The sequence below is a fragment of the Tachysurus vachellii genome, chromosome 4 (assembly GCF_030014155.1).
Source record: "Tachysurus vachellii isolate PV-2020 chromosome 4, HZAU_Pvac_v1, whole genome shotgun sequence".
Classification (NCBI taxonomy): domain Eukaryota; kingdom Metazoa; phylum Chordata; class Actinopteri; order Siluriformes; family Bagridae; genus Tachysurus; species Tachysurus vachellii.
The window spans coordinates 14,897,003-14,917,243 of NC_083463.1; the positions used below are offsets into that span (position 1 = coordinate 14,897,003).

The 20,241-nt window shown below is 39.2% G+C and overlaps 1 protein-coding gene across 2 annotated transcripts in view; it reads left to right on the plus strand.

The window, feature by feature from the left end:
- srgap3 (SLIT-ROBO Rho GTPase activating protein 3) overlaps positions 1-20,241 on the plus strand; it is a 109,081-nt gene that overhangs the window by 36,346 nt on the left and 52,494 nt on the right. For both annotated transcript variants that reach the window (XM_060867967.1, XM_060867966.1), the window contains exons 2-3: positions 1,787-1,982; positions 18,999-19,161. In XM_060867967.1, coding sequence (XP_060723950.1) covers positions 1,787-1,982; positions 18,999-19,161 — 359 coding nt within the window. The remainder of the gene's footprint in view (positions 1-1,786; positions 1,983-18,998; positions 19,162-20,241) is intronic.

Here is a 20,241-nt window from a genome sequence, read left to right on the forward strand (position 1 = left end):
GCTAATATTTATTTGTGTGGCATCTAGGGCAGTGCTTAATCAGCCTAGAGGACAATTACTGTATACATAATGAATTAGGAACTCTGCTCATTTTGTTGTGACAAACTGTAGCAACAAAATAGCTTCAAAGTATAAATTAAAAAAGTCACACCAATAATTAACTTTTAATTTGTTTTGCCTGTACAAAAGCTTTATAACGGTAAGCTTTATATCTACTATAGTATACTATCTAGTATAACAGCAGCAGTATACAGTACGATTAGGGGAAATCTCTCGCTAGTACGGATGCCTCGTTCATATATTTATCTAAAACTTAGCTCCTATAAAATATTCAACTGTAAGAGAAATATTGTTTCAATCTATAATTCGAAAGCGGCATGCAACAGCAAGCACTCCACTGACTTCTCTACCTCCGAGCTACAGACATGCAGAAAACCACTGATAAGTAAAGCTCAGAAATGTACAAAGTGTCGAGCTGTTTTATTTCATAAATCTGCAACAATTCCAGCTGTATTACGCTACTGAGATTGAAGTGAAAGTGACGTGACATACAGCTAAGTATGGTGACCCATACTCAGAATTCGTTCTCTGCATTTAACCCATCCAAAGTGCACACACACAGCAGTGAACACACACATCGTGAACACACGCCCAGTGTGGGCAGCCATTTATGCTGCGGCGCCCGGGGAGCAGTTGGGGGGGTTCGGTGCCTTGCTCAAGGGCACCTCAGTTGTGGTATTGCCGGCCCAAAACCCGAACCCACAACCTTAGGGTTAGGAGTCAAACTCTCTAACCATTAGGCCTTGACTTCCATGACTTGTTGGTTGGGTTTGAGTTTAAAACCCAGTGCTGAAGAAACTGCTGCTGAATCTGAGAGATGTAAACACTGTCACTTCTTCTCTGTTTTATTCTTTCCTATAGACTGTGGACTTGGAAGAAACTGAAAGAAAAAGTTGAACCTTCAGGCATTTAATAGAAATCATTAGTGATGTTATCAAGTCAAGCCAATACTCAATGGATTGAAAAATACCACCAGCTGGGCAGCTGCTGCCAGATGACATTGTTCCTAGCAAGAACCGTCATGAACGCTGTACATTTGGAGCTTCTGATCAGGGTTTCATTAAAGTGTTTCCAGTTTATTACAAAATATATTAGGATTGTGTATCAATGAACCAATGAATCAGTGGGAATTTCAAGCCATTGAAGAAGACGGTCAAGCTGCTGATCCCACCGTAGCTGTGTAGACACGATGCTGCCTGTAATTCACATTCAAAACTGTCCTTATGTAAGATTAAGATTTTATACATAGCACCAGGGTGGATAAATGAAATCACTATTAACTTCCAGTGTGTTGCCCAGTCTCATGTTTTGGTTGCCTGGAAACTGACTGACTTAAAATTCATAGCTAACATACTTTAGTAACTTGCAGGAAGTTACTTCATGAAATACAGCCAAAGAGAAACAAATGAGATTAGGAATGCTTGGTGATTGGATGAGAGTCGTCACGTTCTTTATCGTTTCCTGATGTACTTTTGATGTTTGTGACCTTGGTAATAGTGAGCTGTGCTGTTCTCCCATCAACGTTGTTTAAGTCTTTAGCCCAGACACAAACAAGCGATGTGCCCAACCCCTGCTGTAATAGAAACAATTTTATCAGCATGGAAATTATTTTTCTTTTTCATATCCTAGCTTGAAAACGATGCACAGTGCTCTCTGCAGTGTTCTGAACGGTCTGAGAGATGAACATGTTTTTTGATGTGCTCTTGATTTTGTCTGTGTGTGTTAGAGATCCGTAATCAGCTGGTGGAGCAGTTTAAGTGTCTGGAGCAGCAGTCAGAATCTCGGATCCAGCTGCTGCAGGACCTGCAGGAATTTTTCCGCCGTAAAGCCGAGATTCAGCTGGAGTATTCGCGTAGTCTGGAGAAACTAGCCGAGAGGTTCTCGTCCAAGATTCGCTCCTCCAGAGAACACCAGCAGTTCAAGTAAGTGTGTGTGACGGTGTGTGTGTGTGTATGTGTGTTTGTGTATCTGTGTGTATGTTGTGTGTTTGTGTGTGTGTGTGTATGTGTTGTGTATGTGTGTATGTGTTGTGTGTTTGTGTGTGAGTGTGTGTTTGTGTATCTGTGTGTGGGTGTGTGTGTATGTGTGTGTGAGTGTGTGTTTGTGTATCTGTGTGTATGTGTTGTGTATGTGTGTGTGTTGTGTGTTTGTGTGTGTGTAGCTGTTGTTAATCTCTCTTTTCTTTGTTTTGTTCTTACATGTATTTGTGTTAGTAATGAACTGAAATGAGAACATTGGGTTTCATCATGGATTTTGAATCTTTATTTCCAGTTCTTTGCTTTCTTGTATTTGTTTTTATATCATTGTAAAATAATAATAATAATAATAATAATAATAATAATAATAATAATAATAATAATAATGAAATCGTTCTTTCAGTTTAGTTTAATTTTAATAAAACTCTTTAACCCATAAACTGCATTATGCAAATTCAGTAGACATTTCATTGAATAATTTATTAGTAGTTCTTTATTTAAAGCATTCAGTGAGACTGTTATTAGCAGTGCTTTTGTCTCGTTGTTTTTACCTGGAAAAAGTTTAACAGTGATGATGATATTTATAGATGTTTATCACAGTTTGTCTAGTGTGAATATACCCTGCAATCAGACCTAATGCATGTGATATTAAAAATAATATATTTTTAAGGTAAATTTTATTTTGAATGTTTTATTGTACTTGTTCAGTAACTGTCACTACTACTGATGCGTTGTTCCAAATATTGTACAGAGAAAGACGACACTACAGCAATCGGAGCACAGCTTCAGTTTCATACATAGACACAGGAGTCCTTTAAACCGGTATACAGTTTAAGCATGAAGCATAGCTGCTCTTGGGACAGCTGCAGGTACACTGTAAATAAAATAACACTGTAAATAAATCAGTTCTATATGCTTTATATTCTGTACCCATAGCCACGGAAATTCTAGTCAATATGCACCAAGTCTAACACAAAGGAAGAATGGAACATTTCATAATGTTTATTGAAACAAAAAATATCATGTAAAAAGTAAGAGAGCTGCTTTATTCCTCTGAAGATACAGGAATTATTTTTGATTCATTGAAAAATGGCTTTAAAAATATGCTTTGAATACATTGAAATTGTCTGTATCCAGTGTTATACAGATTAGGTTTTTTAGTAGACTGAGACACGACAGCAGCTCGAGGCAGCTAGAGGTTTGTGGGGACCTAATTGATGTTGGATGAGGAGGTCTTGGGTTTAGTACACATTCCAATGCAACCGAGAGGTGTTCAGTGAGGTTGAGGTCAGAGCTCTGTGCAGACCACTTCCAGTTCTTCCACTCTTGCAAACTCAAACCCAGGCGTGGTCTTATTTGGGTCTTTCCCAAACTAAGTAGAAAACTCCCAATTGTATCGGATGCCTTTGTTCCAGCATGACCAGTGCCCCTGTACAAAAAGTCAGGTCCTTGAAGATATGGTTTCGCAAGGTTGGAGTGGAAGGCCTGGAAGTGGTCTGCACAGATTTCCTGACCTCAGCTCCACTAAACACCTATTTCTTGAATTGGAATGTGGACTAAACCTAAGACCTCCTCATCCAACATCAGTGCGTGACCTCACTAACACTTCTGTGGCTGAATGAGCAGAAATCCTTAGACATCTAGTGGGAAGCCCTGAAAAGACGAGGCTATTGTGATAAAACAGGGACTAAATCTGGAATGGGATGTTCATCAAGCATACGAGTGTTATGGTCAGTTGTCCACAAACCCACTGATGGGACATGAAGAACAGCTCGTTTTTTATACTCTTATATACTTTGAGGTACTCACTAAAATAGAGAGAAGGAAACCTCGCTGTCCATTTTCATATGTTCATATATTGTTGATGAGAGAGGTCAGAGTAGAATGTCCAGTCTAGTTGGAACTGACGGGACATTATTTTAAACCAGCACTTTTCTTTTTTACAACCGTGGTGAGCAGAAAAGCATCTCAGAATGCACTACTGTACATACAGAACCCTGAGGCTGACGGTATACAACAGCAGAAGTGATTTTTCACATCAATCTTAGGTTCTTAGGATTCCTTCCACTGCTATAGGCGTGAATGTGTTTGCGCAAGTTGCCCTGTGATGGCCTGGCGATGGACAATTATTAAGATTCAGAACTAACATCTAGTCAGCGGCTTTTACTCATTTTGTTGCAGATATTGTAAACATAAATGTTGTTTATTAAACGTCTGCAGGAAAGTGACGAGTTGTAGTGATACTCTGTGAGCAAGCTTGTTCAAATGTGCTCAGATTTGGAGTTATATTGTGCATTGTGTTGCATTTGTGTGTCAGTGTATTTATTCAGCGTGTGTATATTTCGGGGTTTCCTTTGCTCTTCATTTCAGACATTTTTTTTTTCTTTTCTGTTCCCTCTCTGTGCTCCATCCATTGTCTGCGCCGTTGTTATCGGAGCAGAAATAGCTGCTGGAGAATCTCAGAGCCGTCAGATTTTTCACCGCAGGATACAGGCACCTTTCCAACCTGCACACTACTACACAAGCTTCTAAGAATCAGTAACATATTCCCAAGCCTAAGGATTTTATCTCCACTTCATTTTAGCAACAAAACGGAGACTGTTAATTGAACAGGCTCTCTTTTCTGTTTTCTTTGCTGTCAGAGAAGTGCTTCATCAAAGCTGTTGGCTAAAAACAGAACAACTGGAGCACTTCTTCACTTTGCATGTGAGCTGCTGCTTCTGCATATTTAATCAGGAGGCAATCCTCAGCTCAGTGGCTTTCAGACAGTGTCAGATTTTTGGTCTGAAGCAGCTCACATGCCTTTGTATGAAGGATCGTACTAATACATTCCAAGCTCTTGTCTGTGAATAGGAAAGTCGCATGCAGAGATTCAGCTTTTGATCAGTGTTCCTGAATTAGTGACTTAAAGTGAACAATTGAACAAAAGTTTAACAATGAAGTTAAACTTCATTGTTAAAAAAGAAAAACCCTAATAACAAAAAACCTTCTGAGCAAATGTTCGTTATTGTCCTGAACTCAATGTTGCTTTTAAGCTACTGGTTACATGAATTGATAGAGTGCAGGTTTGATTGACTCACCACCATTTTGTTTGATCCACATTGTTTCTCATCAACCACCAATCACTGTTCATTTTTTCTCATCAACCAATCACTGATCAAGATGGTTTCTCATCAACCAATCACTGTTAATTTTTTCTCATCAACCAATCACTGATCAAGATGGTTTCTAATCAACCAATCACTGATCTACATTGTTTCTCATCAGCCAATCACTGATCTACATTGTTTCTCATCAGCCAATCACTGATCAATATAGTTTATTCTTTGTTGTTCTCTTTATTTTTTTTTACACCATAAGGAGAGACATTCAATTCTGTTCAATTAAATAAATAATTTATCAATTTAGAGTAAATACAGTCAGTTAGTTTGTGGCACCCTGAACAACAGAACATCTTTAGAACATTCTATTCTATTCCATTCTATTCTATTCTTAGAAAACTCCTGTTTTTATTATATAAATTCGAAATGACTGCAATCGTCTCTATTCTGTTTTGTTATGTTATTGTATGTTCTGATAAGACAATTCTATTTTTTTCTCTGTTCTATTCAATCCTCCTTTGTTTTGTTGTGATAAAACTACTCTTTTATTTTGTTATGCTTTATTCTATTCCATTCCATTCTTCCTTCTTTATGTAGTAGGTTTTGTTTACGCACATGCTTATGATAATTGAACAAATATGCAAATGAATCTATGATGTCATCTAATGACTTTTTAAGTAAGCATTAGATACTTTTGTACTTTCCCTGGCAGCACTGCTTTTAATAGTTGTGCTATTGTTCAGGCAGGAAGGCAGAAAGTTATTAGATGAGTCAGTGAAGTGATTCTGTAAGGAGCAGTACGCAGCCCAGACGCTGGTTGTGTGCAGGGGAGAAGAGATTGTGTAGATAAGAGAGTCTGTGAGGAAATCCAACAGCTTTGAGCACACGTGTGCACATATGTATGATTTCCGAGTGGCTGTGTGTATGTGTGTGTGTGTGTGTGTGTGTGTGTGTGTGTGTGTGTGTGTGTGTGTGTGTGCCTGCTGAAACCTATTGCACTAGCAGCAGGCTTGTTGTGTGTAATTAAGGCCAGCTGTAGGAGAGTTGTGTGCTTCCTAAGCCTGCCTGTAGCCCTGCACTCAACAGCGAGGGGAAACTTGGCCGGTCTCTACAGCCCTCAGCCTGAACCTTCAGAGATTTTGCTGTTGATTTTTTTATTTTATTTATTTATTTATTTTTGCCGCAGTTCTGTTTTCTTTTTTATTATCTCAGAATTTTCCAGTGCAGTTTCCTGGTTTGTGTCATGCTGCGTCTTTGTGTCTATTTTATTCCTATCAGTAACAGTATTAATTATATTTTAACAGTCTATTCGACTCTCCTGGCACTGCTTATGGCTTAGCCAGACTAAAAGGTTTTCAGAATGTCATCCATATGATGACAGTTTTTACCATGTTATTAATTTTGTCCTGGTTTGTCTCATACACAAACTGTCTTTTTAGGGCAGATAGACAACATTCTGCTACACTACTAATAGGTTTTTCATTCTTTTCACAGAGAAATGTGTCTCAATTCTTAATTGTAAACATTGTAAACAATTGTGCTACTAGAAATATAGGGTTGAAAAGTTTTTTTCTTTGAGAAATAATGCTTTAGAACATTTCCACTAACTAATCTACCAGCTATATGGCAAAAGATGCAAGTACAAAACTTATTAGTTATTTACTAATTAGTTATTATTAGTTCATTATTAATAGTTACATTTTTTTAAACAAATATACAGGTTAAAGAAATGAGTTTATTCTAAAACACTGACTCCATAATATATTACTGACAAATATCTAAAACTTTAAAGCTCGCAATCATTCAAACTGTTTTGCACATCAATAACATAAATGTTCTCATAGCCTTAATTCCCGTTAACATTTTCCTTCTGTCATATACTGAAAACACAAAAATAGCAGGCGGGAGTAGAAGACTCTGGCAGTTAAACTTGGAAAATATCAGTTTATCAGTCTCTAAAGCCGAAAAAATTATATCAGTTGTTGCCACACACACACACACACACACACACACACACACAGAGTGACTGGAATTGGAGTGAGGTGAAAGTAGAACACACACACACAGAGTGACTGGGAATGGAGTGGGGTGAAAGTAGAATACACACACAAACACACACACACGCAAACACAAACACACACACACACGCAAACACACACACGCACACACACAAAAAACAGTGTTTTATGTAGCTCATCAGTGAAGGGATGATCAGGCTGCTTAATATTTTATACATATTACAAAACAAACCATAATGATCATCTCAGGATATTTATCATGATGAGATTAAAGACTGGATTAAAGAAGGTGACAGAGAGAGAGAGGTTTTCAGTTTTCACCCTCTGTGCTTTATGCAGCACTAAAGCACAGGCACTGCTAATGTTTCCTCTGTCTGTGGAAGTGTGTACTGTATATCACAAGAAATCCATCATGTAAATTAAAACACGTACATTGTGAAGGACAGTCCTAATGCTGTGCTTCAGTAATCTGGATTCTCACTATTCTTCACCTGGATTATTTACACTGCACATTGTAGGACTCTCACACATTTATCAACTCATCATCTAATTAACAACACTCTAAACACCGACTTTAAAACAGTCGTGTTAATGCAAGCAACACAAGCTTTGCAGTACTGGCTTAAAAATATAGAAAATATCCTATTATAGTGTTGAATTGCATCTTGTTGTCTGTTTGCAGTGTACATTTTCCTAATTTGCACTCCATATTGTCTGGGGTTTATCTTGTGCGTGCTGTTGTCAGTTCATTATAATATACTGCACCACGGCTGTAGAGAATGTTATTTCATCCTATTGTATAGACGTAAACCGCCAGAATGACAATAAAGCTCTCAGCTCCACTGTACTCCTGCACACAGTAGAGTTTATGAGCTTCCTGCAGTACAGCAGTGCTGTTTTTCATGTCTTCTGTTAGTGTTACAAAAATTCTATCTATCTATCTATCTATCTATCTATCTATCTATCTATCTATCTATCTATCTATCTATCTATCTATCTATCTATCTATCTATCTATCTATCTATCTATCTATCTATCTATCTATCTATCTATCTATCTATCTATCCCTGCTTATTTTAACATATTACATAACACAATAACCCCACATCTTAAAGCCAGCATAAAACACAAAGTATTAAATACAACCCCTCCATAATATAATCTGGAATCTGACAGTACACCACTACAGCAGCAGCAGTGTTTAACCTGCAGTCTGGAGATAAATCCCAGCAGCAGTGTTTAATCTGCAGTCTGAATGTTAATCCCTGCAGCAGTGTTTAATCTGCAGTCTGGATGTTAATCCCTGCAGCAGTGTTTAATCTGCAGTCTGAATGTTAATCCCTGCAGCAGTGTTTAATCTGCAGTCTGGATGTTAATCCCTGCAGCAGTGTTTAATCTGCAGTCTGAATGTAAATCCCTACACTATTGTTTAATCTGCAGCCTGAATGGAAATTCCTACACCAGTGTTTAATCTGCAGTCTGAATGTTAATCCCTACACTAGTGTTTAATCTGCAGTCTGAATGGAAATTCCTACACCAGTGTTTAATCTGCAGAATGAACCTAACCACCGCAACATTGTTTGAGCTATAGCACACCACTAGAATCCTCTTCTTTTGTCTCTCCACTGGTTAAATACGTCTGGTCTCCAACCTTCACAAACTGGCAGGCCTAGAGAGTGTATGCCAGAATTGCGTGTGTGTGTGTGTGTGTGAGAGAGAGAGAGAGAGAGAGAGAGAGAGAGAGAGAGATGTAGTGTTTTCTGCAGTAGACTGATTGTGCTGCGAGCAAAAGACAGAAAATAATGCTATTTGGTCAGTGTCCATCCTCCACTCCATCCTCTCCTCTTTAAACTTGTCTGGACTAGACTCTGTGTCTACAGCTGAGTGCAATCATACATTTTTGGCCTCAATTTCTGTGTGTGTGCGTGTGTGTGTGGAGAAAGGGAACCTATGTAACATAACCAAATAACAGGCAGAGCATTTTAGGCTCTGTTAAATGGCTGGACTTGCAGTAACATCACAGTGCATGTGCCCTGTGACTGATTCACCCTTTGTTTCTCTTCACTTTAAGAGGATAAACTCGAGCAAGCTACATGAGACTGGATTAGCTGCCTTATGCTAAACCACCGTTAAGCCCACCGAATTGTTGGGAAAGGACATGATTATATGATGGGATTGTCATTTAGTGTGCTTTAAGGAAAGAGGTTTTGATTTGAGTGCAGTCTGACTGCTGGTGCATCTGAATGGAGTCAGAAGAATAAAAAGCTTGTCGTCAAGCATCCATGTAGAATCGGATTAGACGTCTGTACATCTGCTCACGTCTCCTCTGAGACGGATGTGCTTTTGCATAATAATGTTCACATGAACATGTCTTCTATTTGTTTTAAACGAAGGCACCAAATTACTGCTCAGTTGGAGGATATGACATGATGAGATAATCTGTATAGAAATAATTAACCATAGGATTTTGGCTTTATCAAAGGAATCAGCTGCACTTTTATAACACTTGTGCTCACAGTAACACGTACTGTAACACACTGGTTTATTTTTTAACCATTTAAATGATGATTAACAAAAAAATAATAAATCACTGTCGAATTCTTGAATCTGAATGACAATTTCCTGCACAGCTCTCACCGGAATTGTGGCTTGTATCAGGGCGCTTGTTTAATATGTTATTGTTTCTACAGTAACTTGTGTGACAGATGAAAAAAAAAAGTGTGTTATTCTTGAGGTGCAGGTTTCTGTGAGGAGATTTTTGGAAAGAACTTCCAATATCAGGGCTTTGTAACATTCAGTGATAAAGCTATAACTTTATATTTTCCATCTTCTTCAGGATGGAGGGATTTGTGGTTTCAGAGAGAAGAAGGAGAGACTCTTGTGGGAAGGACACATTATAGTTGTAATGACAATCAGTAATAGCAGGAACTTACTTGTTTTTTTTTTTGTTATAGCACAGCAATAAATGTGACGATAAATGGATAAAACGTATGTCATGATGTAATGATGATATGTCATGATTATTTATTTATTCATCATAAATAAATAAATAAGGATTAAAAAATAATGGGGAGGCACGGTGGCTTAGTGGTTAGCACGTTCGCCTCACACCTACAGGGTCGGGGTTCGATTCCCGCCTCCACCTTGTGTGTGTGGAGTTTGCATGTTCTCCCCGTGCCTTGGGGGTTTCCTCCGGGTACTCCGGTTTCCTCCCCCGGTACAAAGACATGCATGGTAGGTTGATTGGCATGTCTGGAAAATTGTCCCTAGTGCGTGATTGCGTGAGTGAATGAGTGTGTGTGTGTGTGCCCTGCGATGGGTTGGCACTCCGTCCAGGGTGTATCCTGCCTTGATGCCCGATGACGCCTGAGATAGGCACAGGCTCCCCGTGACCCGAGGTAGTTCGGATAAGCGGTAGAAAATGAATGAATGAATGAATAAAAAATAATGAACATTGAGATGGTAAGAGGCTGCATCACACCACTGATCATTTTCCTACACAGCTCTCCCCATTGTGAGTTATTTCATACTTCTCACTTTTAAGAAGTGCTCTGTGTATGAGTGTGTGTGTGTGTGTGTGTGTGTGTGTGTGTGTGTGTGTGCAGACAGACCGGAGTTTCAGCAGTAAGGTATTTCTCTAAGCAGCTTCATATGCCTGCTTTCAGCTCTTCACTAAATACACCTGACTCAGATTACACACACTCACACACACTCACACACACTCACACACACACACACACACACACCCACACCACACACACACACACTCACACACCACACACACACCAAACACACACACAGCACACACCACACACACACTCACACAAATGCACACATACTTGCACACACACAAAGACACACACACAAAGACACACACATACAGACACACTCATGCATGCACACACATACACACATACTTGCACACACACAAAGACACACACAAGAAGGCTGTTAAATCATGTGCTCTGGTGGTCATCATATTCCCACAGGCTGTTGGTCTGCCTCTGTAATGGAAGCAGTGAGGTGCTTTGGTGATCGAATGCTGCTGGCCTCTCTGTGTGTGTGTGTAGATGCACGTGTGCTCATATGTGTAAAAGAACATCTGTCTAACATCTGTGCATTTGTATGTGTGACATCACCAAGTTAGTAAAATCACCTGACATGTTAAAATAAGCAGCTGCATCAGAGCTCAGAGTTTAATAGCTAACCTGTTGCCCTCAATAACTATCTAAACCAGGACAGACCTGGGCTAAAAACAGATAATTGCAGTCCTTTGTTTCTCTTAATAAAATTAGATCTTGTATAAATGAGTTCAGTGAAAGAAGTTCAGGGAACTGGAACTAGGACGTTTTGTTGTCCTATTCAGCTGAATTTCCAGACCCCAGTGAGAGGGATGTAAAAAGTGATTGATACATAGACGAATCAAAGCTATCTCTTTAAAGCTCCTTTATTAAGTACTCAGTATCCTAAATAACAAGCATTACTCTTGCATCTTCCCAGTCAGTCTATGTGGTTTGGGCAGGTGTGGGGATCTGAGAGATTCTGACACGGGCAAAATTTTGATATCTAGACGACTGGGTCAGAGCATCTCCAAAACACCAGGTCTTGTGTATGCAGTGGTTAGTACCTTACCATTTACAAGTGTCTATTCAGGGGGAAGTAGTAGCTCATTGGTTAAGGTGTTGGACTAATGATCAAAAGGTTGTGAGTTTGAATCCCAAGGCCATCAAGCTAGCCCTGTTGGGCCCCTGAGCAAAACCCTCAATTTTTCAGCTGTATAAATGAGATAAGGGCATTTGCTCTTCTAGAGCTTCAGTGGTATGTGCTGGGAGGCAGTGAGGCCATTGCTCTACATTAGCAGCTCGTAAGAAGCATTCACTGTTCAGCGGCACATTATGGTCTTAGTCACATACTATTCACTTTTCCAACTGTTTTTTCACATCTCTTAAGCTGATTCATGACGATTTTAAACATTTAAATAAATGTTGATCAGTTGCCTTTGAGTTTCCACATATTTTTGAATGAAAGGCTTTTCATGGGTTTTGAACGGAAGTACATGCAGAAGGTATGTGTGGTCAGAGATACAGTTTGCTGTGCCATTTTTTTTGTTCAGGTAATTTATGTGACTTTTTTCTAATCTAAATGTACGGTATCTGATTGTGCTTGAGGGTGTTTGGGAAATGAGCAACAACTTATTATCATTGGGAATATGATACACTAAATACACTGACATACAAAATTAAACAGCAAATCTAACATTTAATGAACACTACACAACATAATTATACTCAGTCTACAGCACATATTATGTACACTATATCGTCAAACGTACAGCTTATACAGCTGAGCAATTGAGGGTTAGGGGCCTTGCTCAGGGGCCCAACAGTGGCAGCTTGGTGGACCTGGGATCGAATTTACAACCTTTCGATTGGTAGCCCAACACTTTTACCACTAGGCTACCACATGCCCCACTGTTGAAAGCTCTGTTAAGGGCATTTAGGTTCTTTGACACCAACAGCAGCATGTTTGAGGAGATCGCTTGCTCCTATAAGGTCCAGTAAAGGAAATTGAACCCAATGAAGGTTATCCTATACAGTTGTGTGCTCTAAAATTTGTGGCACCAGTTTTGGGAAGAAACACATATGCGGCCAAATAATTCAAAAGTGTGTAGAATATACTGGGATTCACCAATTGTTTTTTCTGCTTTGATTCTTACAAGTAGAGTTTACTGTAAGGAACATATTCTACATCCAACTGTAATCTGTTTAAGATGCTATTTCTACTATTTTTCTCTCAACTGGAATATCATGTTCTTAAGACTTGGAAGGAGTTAACGTGAGAAGCAGAAAGTGAGACATAATGTCACCGCACATCAGAAGACCCGGTTGCTCAGTTGAGTTGTCGAGTTGTAGCCTGAGGCTCAGAACTGAGAGTGACCTAGTTCTGAACTGAACTATATGTACACAGTGAAGAAAATAATCCCTTCTTGGTTATAACTTCTGAAACAAATCTCTGGTGCTTAAGCCGTGAAGTTTTGGTGTTTGGCTGTGACATCGTGACTGCGGTGGATGTGATGGCTGAAACACAATTTTCTCAACAGTATGCTTGCCTAATATCATGGATTGTACAATTATAGCATCGCTTTGTAACCTAAATGTTTATATCTGTTTTGTTCAGATGCATTTTTATCATTGCAGTGTACAGAAACACTTCTTCCGTGTTTATGTACAGCTTAGAATATAGTACTGTTTATATGGTCAAAAGTATGTGAACACCTGACCCTAACATTCCTTAATGGATCTTAGAGACACACAAATGTCTAGAATGTCTTTGTATAATGTAAATTTAAGATTTCTTTTTACGGAAAATAGGTAAGGAACAGGTTAGAGACCCAAATCTGTCAGCAGGTTCCACGGCATTCACTAAATTTCAGGGGTTTCGTTACCACGACGTAAAGTGGCCGTGGTTTCTGGAGGTCTTGGAAAACGCCTTCTTTCAAAAAAAAGAGCATACCTACGATGGATAATGAAGGACAAAACAGTCATACAGGTAGATTTTATATTTTATATCTATTATGCTTTATTATCTTACAGTTAAGCTGTTTTCGAAAACAAATAAACAACCAAAAACTACGGTTATGGTTAGGGTATATTATCAAATAGGCCACGCCTACCCGATGACGCAATATCTGTTACGCTGTCCTGAAATCCCTGGAAATAAGTGCATCCCCACGTTCCAACCTTTACTTCTGGTTTTGCGTTGTGACTTCCAGCAGCCATCTTGGAGAAGCACTTCCAGGCAGCCGAAATTTTGTACGTCGCATCGCTATATAAGCACGCCACAAGTTCTTTGTATTCACCAAATGACCTCTTCAGCCTGCCTTGTGCTCCTGTTAAGTCATCCCTCATTCACTTTGCTCCTTTCTGCCTGGTTTGGCACCGCATCTTCTTCCGTTGCTGATTCTGCCTGTGCTACGCTTGTACACTATACTTGTCTGCCTGGTTTGACCCTGCCTGTTCTCCTGTTGTTCTTTCTGCCTGCTCCATGTTTCTGTTCCTGCCTGTGCTTGGATTATTGGACGTTTTGTGACTTATGCCTTCCCCCATATTGTGCTGTTGCCTGGGATTTTAGTTATTGAACTGTTCCCTTACCATGTTTTCTGTCTCTACCTCTTTAATTTAATTTGATTTAATAAAGATGCTTAATTCCATCTCTAGTCAGTGTTCTGCATTCAGGTCCTATTCGGTCGTTCCTGACAAAATCTCTTCCACAATGACAATGCCTCTGTGTACAAAGCACAGTCTATAAAGACACAGTGTTCCAAGGTTGGTGTTGAAGAACCTGAATTCTTCTCAATCTCATTCAGTTCTTCTGCATCAGGACTTCTCAGCCTGGTCTCTCTAATGCTCGCGTGGGTTAATGAGCACAAATCACCACAGCCACACTCCAAAATTCGGTGGACAGAAGAGCAGAGACTGTTATAGCATTAAAAAGATGACCCATGGTTTTGGAATTGGTTTTGCTCAGGTGTCCACATACCTTTGACTTTACAGTCTACATTCAGTGTTATAGTTCTGCATATAATCAGCTTGATATATTACATTTTTACAGATATTTTAGTAGTTTTGAAACCTGTATATTTTATAAACAATTCAAAATTTTAATTAAATGAAGTTTACATTTAATAACATCGTCAACCCAGGTGTATTTGTGTTTCAATTTTTATTTGTCCATTTTACAGAAGAGCATTGTAGTGTCCCGAAGAAACATCCTTATGGTTGGTTGAAATGTCAGTGACTAAGATTTAATGACATCAAGCTAAAACCGTTTAGAGAGGAGTTAGTGCACGAAGACAAACCGCACATCAGGATATAATTATTAGTCTTCATGCGTAGACAGTTAGTGATTCAGCTATTCAGATAACCACGGCAGTTTATTTTCACTTCCTGAGTTTGAGGACATAGAACAATCTTGAAGCATCCTTGCCTTGTACCCTGAGAGATGTTGGGAGCTGTTGAGCACTGCTGGTGGATCTGAGGGAGCGTGGTGCAGTGCAAGAAGCTTCCTGTCATGTCCTGCTTGTTTTGGAGTCTGTTATGGGTTTGGAATACTGGACTATAAAACTCGACATCTGGTCATGTGGAACAACCAACAGTTTGATTAACTGCCATCTGACAACAATTCCTTTTCCAAGTTGAGAAAATCTCTTCTTATTACCTGTTTTTTTTTCTCTCTGAGAAAACTCTCTCAGTCCCACGATCTTCTGCACAGGATTTTCTTTTTTTACCTGTCTTCACGTAGCGTGAATATTATGTGAGATACAAAGCAATTCACTTGGCCTCAGTGTAAAATGTGCAAACAGAGGCTCTAGTCACACCACGTCCTCCTCATTCCAGATGTAAGTTGTAACAAAACAAACTACATCATGGGTTCAAATACATAGCACAACAATACAGCGTTGTATATTTTTGGTAATTTTTAAAAACGATTCTCTGCCTCGCACTTCTTTTGTTTGCTTGGTAAAACACATAGCTTTGTTTTGATTCAAGTCCTGACTCCGCCCCTGTTTAGTTGTTGTTGTTCCCTGATTTTGTATCTTGCGTGTTCTCACGTGTTTTGTTTGGTCCTTTGATTTGTTAAGGTGTTTAAATGCTTGTGTTCCGGATTTTGCGCATCAGTGACGTATCCTCGCGATTGCACCATACAGAGCCTTGTTTCTTGTTTCCCATTTGTTATCCTCATTAAGCCAGAGCTATAGCTTATTTGAAGTTTTTGACATCTGTCTGTTTACTGTCTTGTATTTTTGATTGTTTGCGACCAAGTCTCCGTGTTTCAAACCTTGCTACGTGACCAAAATTGATTTTTATGTTCCTTTTAACTTTAGTGGTTGTGTCACAGATCATTTTTATCCTGAACACAGAAGGGGTTAAGTATACAGTCGTCAGGCTAATAGTGATATCGAAAGGCATTGAAGAGGAAAAATCAATGAGGAATACAGACAGTGTCACATTGTTAACAAGCGTTTGTGTGTAGTCATGTGCAAAGGCTCGTATTCAGAGATGAGGATTTAATACAGCTATTGCACACAGATATATAGACATCAGACGTAACTAACAATTGCTGTAAGTTTTGTGCGATTGTGACTTTCAAGATTCTAATGTGCATTTAATATTAATTCCAGTGCCACTTTCAGATGGTTAAATGAAACCACAGTGTGTCAGGGTGAAATTCAGGGTTTTCGTGTCAATCAAGACAATGTTGAATACATGCAGTAAAGAAAAATTTGCCCTCAACCAAAATAGCAAACACACCAGCATTTTCACCTCACCCACCGTTTTAAGTTATCATACCGTGATTGCCAAGGAAGCTCTGTTTCCTTTAAAAATAAACATTTACTCAAAGCTTGGTCAAAATTGATTATCTTCCCAGGATATCCATTGTTGTGTGAAATCCTGTATTAATCCCTGAAGTCTGCTTACAGTCAAGTCTTGGACACGATGATATAAAGACTCGCTTAATATTTAACATAATTAGTATTTATGACATTCGATTCCCGCCTCCGCCTTGTGTGTGTGGAGTTTGCATGTTCTCCCCGGGTTTCCTCCGGGTACTCCGGTTTCCTCCCCTGGTCCAAAGACATGCATGGTAGGTTGATTGGCATCTCTGGAAAATTGTCCGTAGTGTGTGATTGTGTGAGTGAATGAGTGTGTGTGTGTGCCCTGCGATGGGTTGGCACTCCGTCCAGGGTGTATCCTGCCTTGATGCCCGATGACGCCTGAGATATGACGCCTGAGGCACAGGCTCCCCGTGACCCGAGGTAGTTCGGATAAGTGGTAGAAAATGAGTGAGTGAGAGTATTTATGACAGGGGGCACGCTGGCTTAGCACATTTGCAGCACATCTCCAGGGTTGTGGGTTTGATTCCTGTGTGTGTAAATGTGGAGATTGCATGTTCTCCCCATGTTGTTTGTCCCAGGATTCCTCTGGTTTTCCCAGTCCAAAGACATGCACTGTAGGCTGATTGGCATAAATCTAAATTGTCTGTAGTGTTTGATTGACTGTGTGCAGCTGAGCTGGGTGATTGAACGGCATCCTGCCTTGTGCCCCGAGTCTCCTAGAATAGACTCTTGGTTTCCCACAACTCGTTAAGATAAGCAGTGTAGTGACTGGAGGGACGGATGGAACATTTATCTCTGTGCATCAAGACACGTGAAAACTGAACTGAACTGTTGTCCATCACATTTATTTTAGTCCTGACCTTAAGTTGAAAATGTGTGTTGTTTGAGAATAATGTTTTAGTTGTCAGGAATCTGCCCTCTCAGTTGTTGGTACATTTCTCACCATTACAAAGAGCAACTCTTATGTGAAGTTTTTTGTTTTTGTTTATCTTACGTTGACTCTGTGTTCACCTGTTCTGTGTCCGATTTATTTGTTTTATTCTTTGCGGTTGTGTCTGTTCCTTTGTGTTGAGTCTTTTCATCTTATTTATCTTGTTAAGTTCTGAGCCTCGCTTCTAGTTCCAGTGATCTTTGTTCTTTGTGAATCTGTTTTCGTGTTTTGATTATAGATTAACCTCATTTTATGCAGTCTGGTTGTATTTTGACCCCAACTGTGGACTTTTTTTTACAATTGAATCTTGCATCATTTAACCTCATGTTACATTAATATGGCGCTTTGTTGACTAAAGGACAGGAAATCTTTAAAATCGGTCACAATATCTGGGTCTCTGATGTTTTCAACATTTGTGATAATATTGTCTAAATCTTGTGGTGTAGCCCAAGTGTAAGAGATTAAAGGCATGATGCTTAGCATCTGCTACTTTCCAAAAGGGGTGATGCTACAGATTTCTCCTTCGTCTTATTCCCCAAAGTAATTGCTTCTACTGCTCCCCTTATCTGAAATCTCACCCAGCTGTCTCTGTCCTTTTCATGATTCTCCTCTCGTCCGAGCGTTTCTTTCTTCATCCTCAGGCTTGTTGATTGATTGGGAAAGGAGATAGGGCTGAGATGGAGGACAGGGAAGGGGGAAGTGGTGCTGGTGGTACTAGTGGTTAGTGAAAGCTTAAGGCCATGAAAGAAGATTAGGATCATTTCAGGATGCTTTCACTCTTCCTCTGGTTCAGGGTCATTATGATTGTCAGTGTTAAGGTATTAAGTAATCGATGAGCTACCATACATCATGTTTGCATTTAAATGCATGTGTTCAGGTGTGTTGTGTAGCGTCAGTATTCAAGGATGCTGAGAAACGTCCCTTTTAGTCTTTATTTATGCTGTAAGGGAAGAATGGCAGCCTGTAATAGCCCTTTTAAAGAAAATGGGACTAGGCATTGAAACCGTGATTTTTCCAAACAATGTTAATTAAAAGCGACTGCGTTTTCTGTTCTCTGACAGATCCAGACAATAAACAGATTCCTGAGCTGCACAGAGAGAGTGTGTGTATTGCTTAGTAAGTTCGAGGTTGTTTTGTCAGGTTTAGACTTTAATTAGCCAAGATAATCACATAAAGATGTGACTGATTCTTTTCACACAGTAAAAACATAAAACTACAATCAAGTAGCAAATCACAGAATGTCCCGTTAATATTCCCATTGTGTATTTAGTCACAGTTTCAATTTATTTTTTTGCCATTATGTTGTACATAAACAGTGTTTATATAAAAATACCCACAGTGAACTAGATGTGGAGCTTATTAAAGTCAATAAAAGGAGTTGAGGGTAAATCGTTATTGTTTCTCTAATATAACTGTTTAAAGATCAATACTTCAAACAGTCTGAATAATAGACCTAGCTGTCGGAGCACATCCATATAAACTTCCCCTGCTTCTGTCTTTGTTTCTCATGTGCAGGAAAGACCAGCACCTCCTGTCTTCAGTGAACTGCTGGTACCTGGTTTTGAATCAGACTCGGAGAGAAAGCCGTGACCACGCCACTCTCAACGACATCTACACGAACAACGTCATCGTCCGCCTGGCTCAGATCAGCGAGGACGTCATTCGCCTCTTTAAAAAGGTCTGTGTTCGCTCCGTCTCCTGTTTACAGTAATCTTGGAAATGTCACGTCATGCTGTCGTGCCTGTGGAATATTCGTCATATTGAAAAAGCTTAGGAGACATTCACGCAAAACAGCTTGCTATCCAAGTAAAGAGTTACATGCTAATGACAATCTAGTCTTTCGGTAAAAACAGACAAAAAAAAGGAGATTTCTCTACAGTTTTCTTACAGTATATGTAATGTGAAGTATATGGGGGTAGGAATCTGGATAAATAGCTCCAAAACTTTATTACTTTCTATAATAATATCAGCTCTGCTGCTCGCTGTGGGAATACGCATCGTTCTGTAAACATAGGGATTGAATGAGGGTCTAAGGAAGCTGAAATCTTACCGATATGGAACATGCCTAGCCTTCCTACATTGCAGTGACTGTACTGTCACAGTCTGATGGTGTGTAATTAAATCTGTAAGCTCTGTTTATGGACATTTATAAATAACATTTATAAATAAGCTTCAAGTGACATTTTTAAAAAAAAATGTACAAACAAAACTCAAAGCTACATTATGATAACAGTAGAAGTATGACGAAGAAGTGTTTTTGCAGCCATTTATTCCAGGATCAATAAAGTATCTAGCTATCTGTCTGTCTGTCTGTCTGACTGACTGTCTGTCTGTCTATCCGTCTGATCTAGAGTCAGGACACTGTTGTCTTTCAGTATGAGATGTCTTTGGGTTTGATATCACCATTTACTTTATTTGTATGGAAAAAAACTGTTTTAGTTTAAGTAAGTTTAAGTAAATATTATGGAAACATTTTTTTTTTATGTTTTTTTGGCACATATGAGGAAATACAACACAGGTTCTTCCTGCCTGGGTTAATATGTCACAGTTGTGGTTTTGTATCTAGCCAGTTCCAGCTGAGAAGAATACTTCAGTTAGGTTGTATTACTTCTTTACAAACTGTTAGGTAATATACAGTAAGTTATGTCTTTATTTGACATATAGACATTACAGCACAGTGAAATACTTTTCTTTGCATATTCCAGCTTGTCAGAGCACAGGATTAGACAGGATACAGGACTCCTGGAGCAGAGAGGGT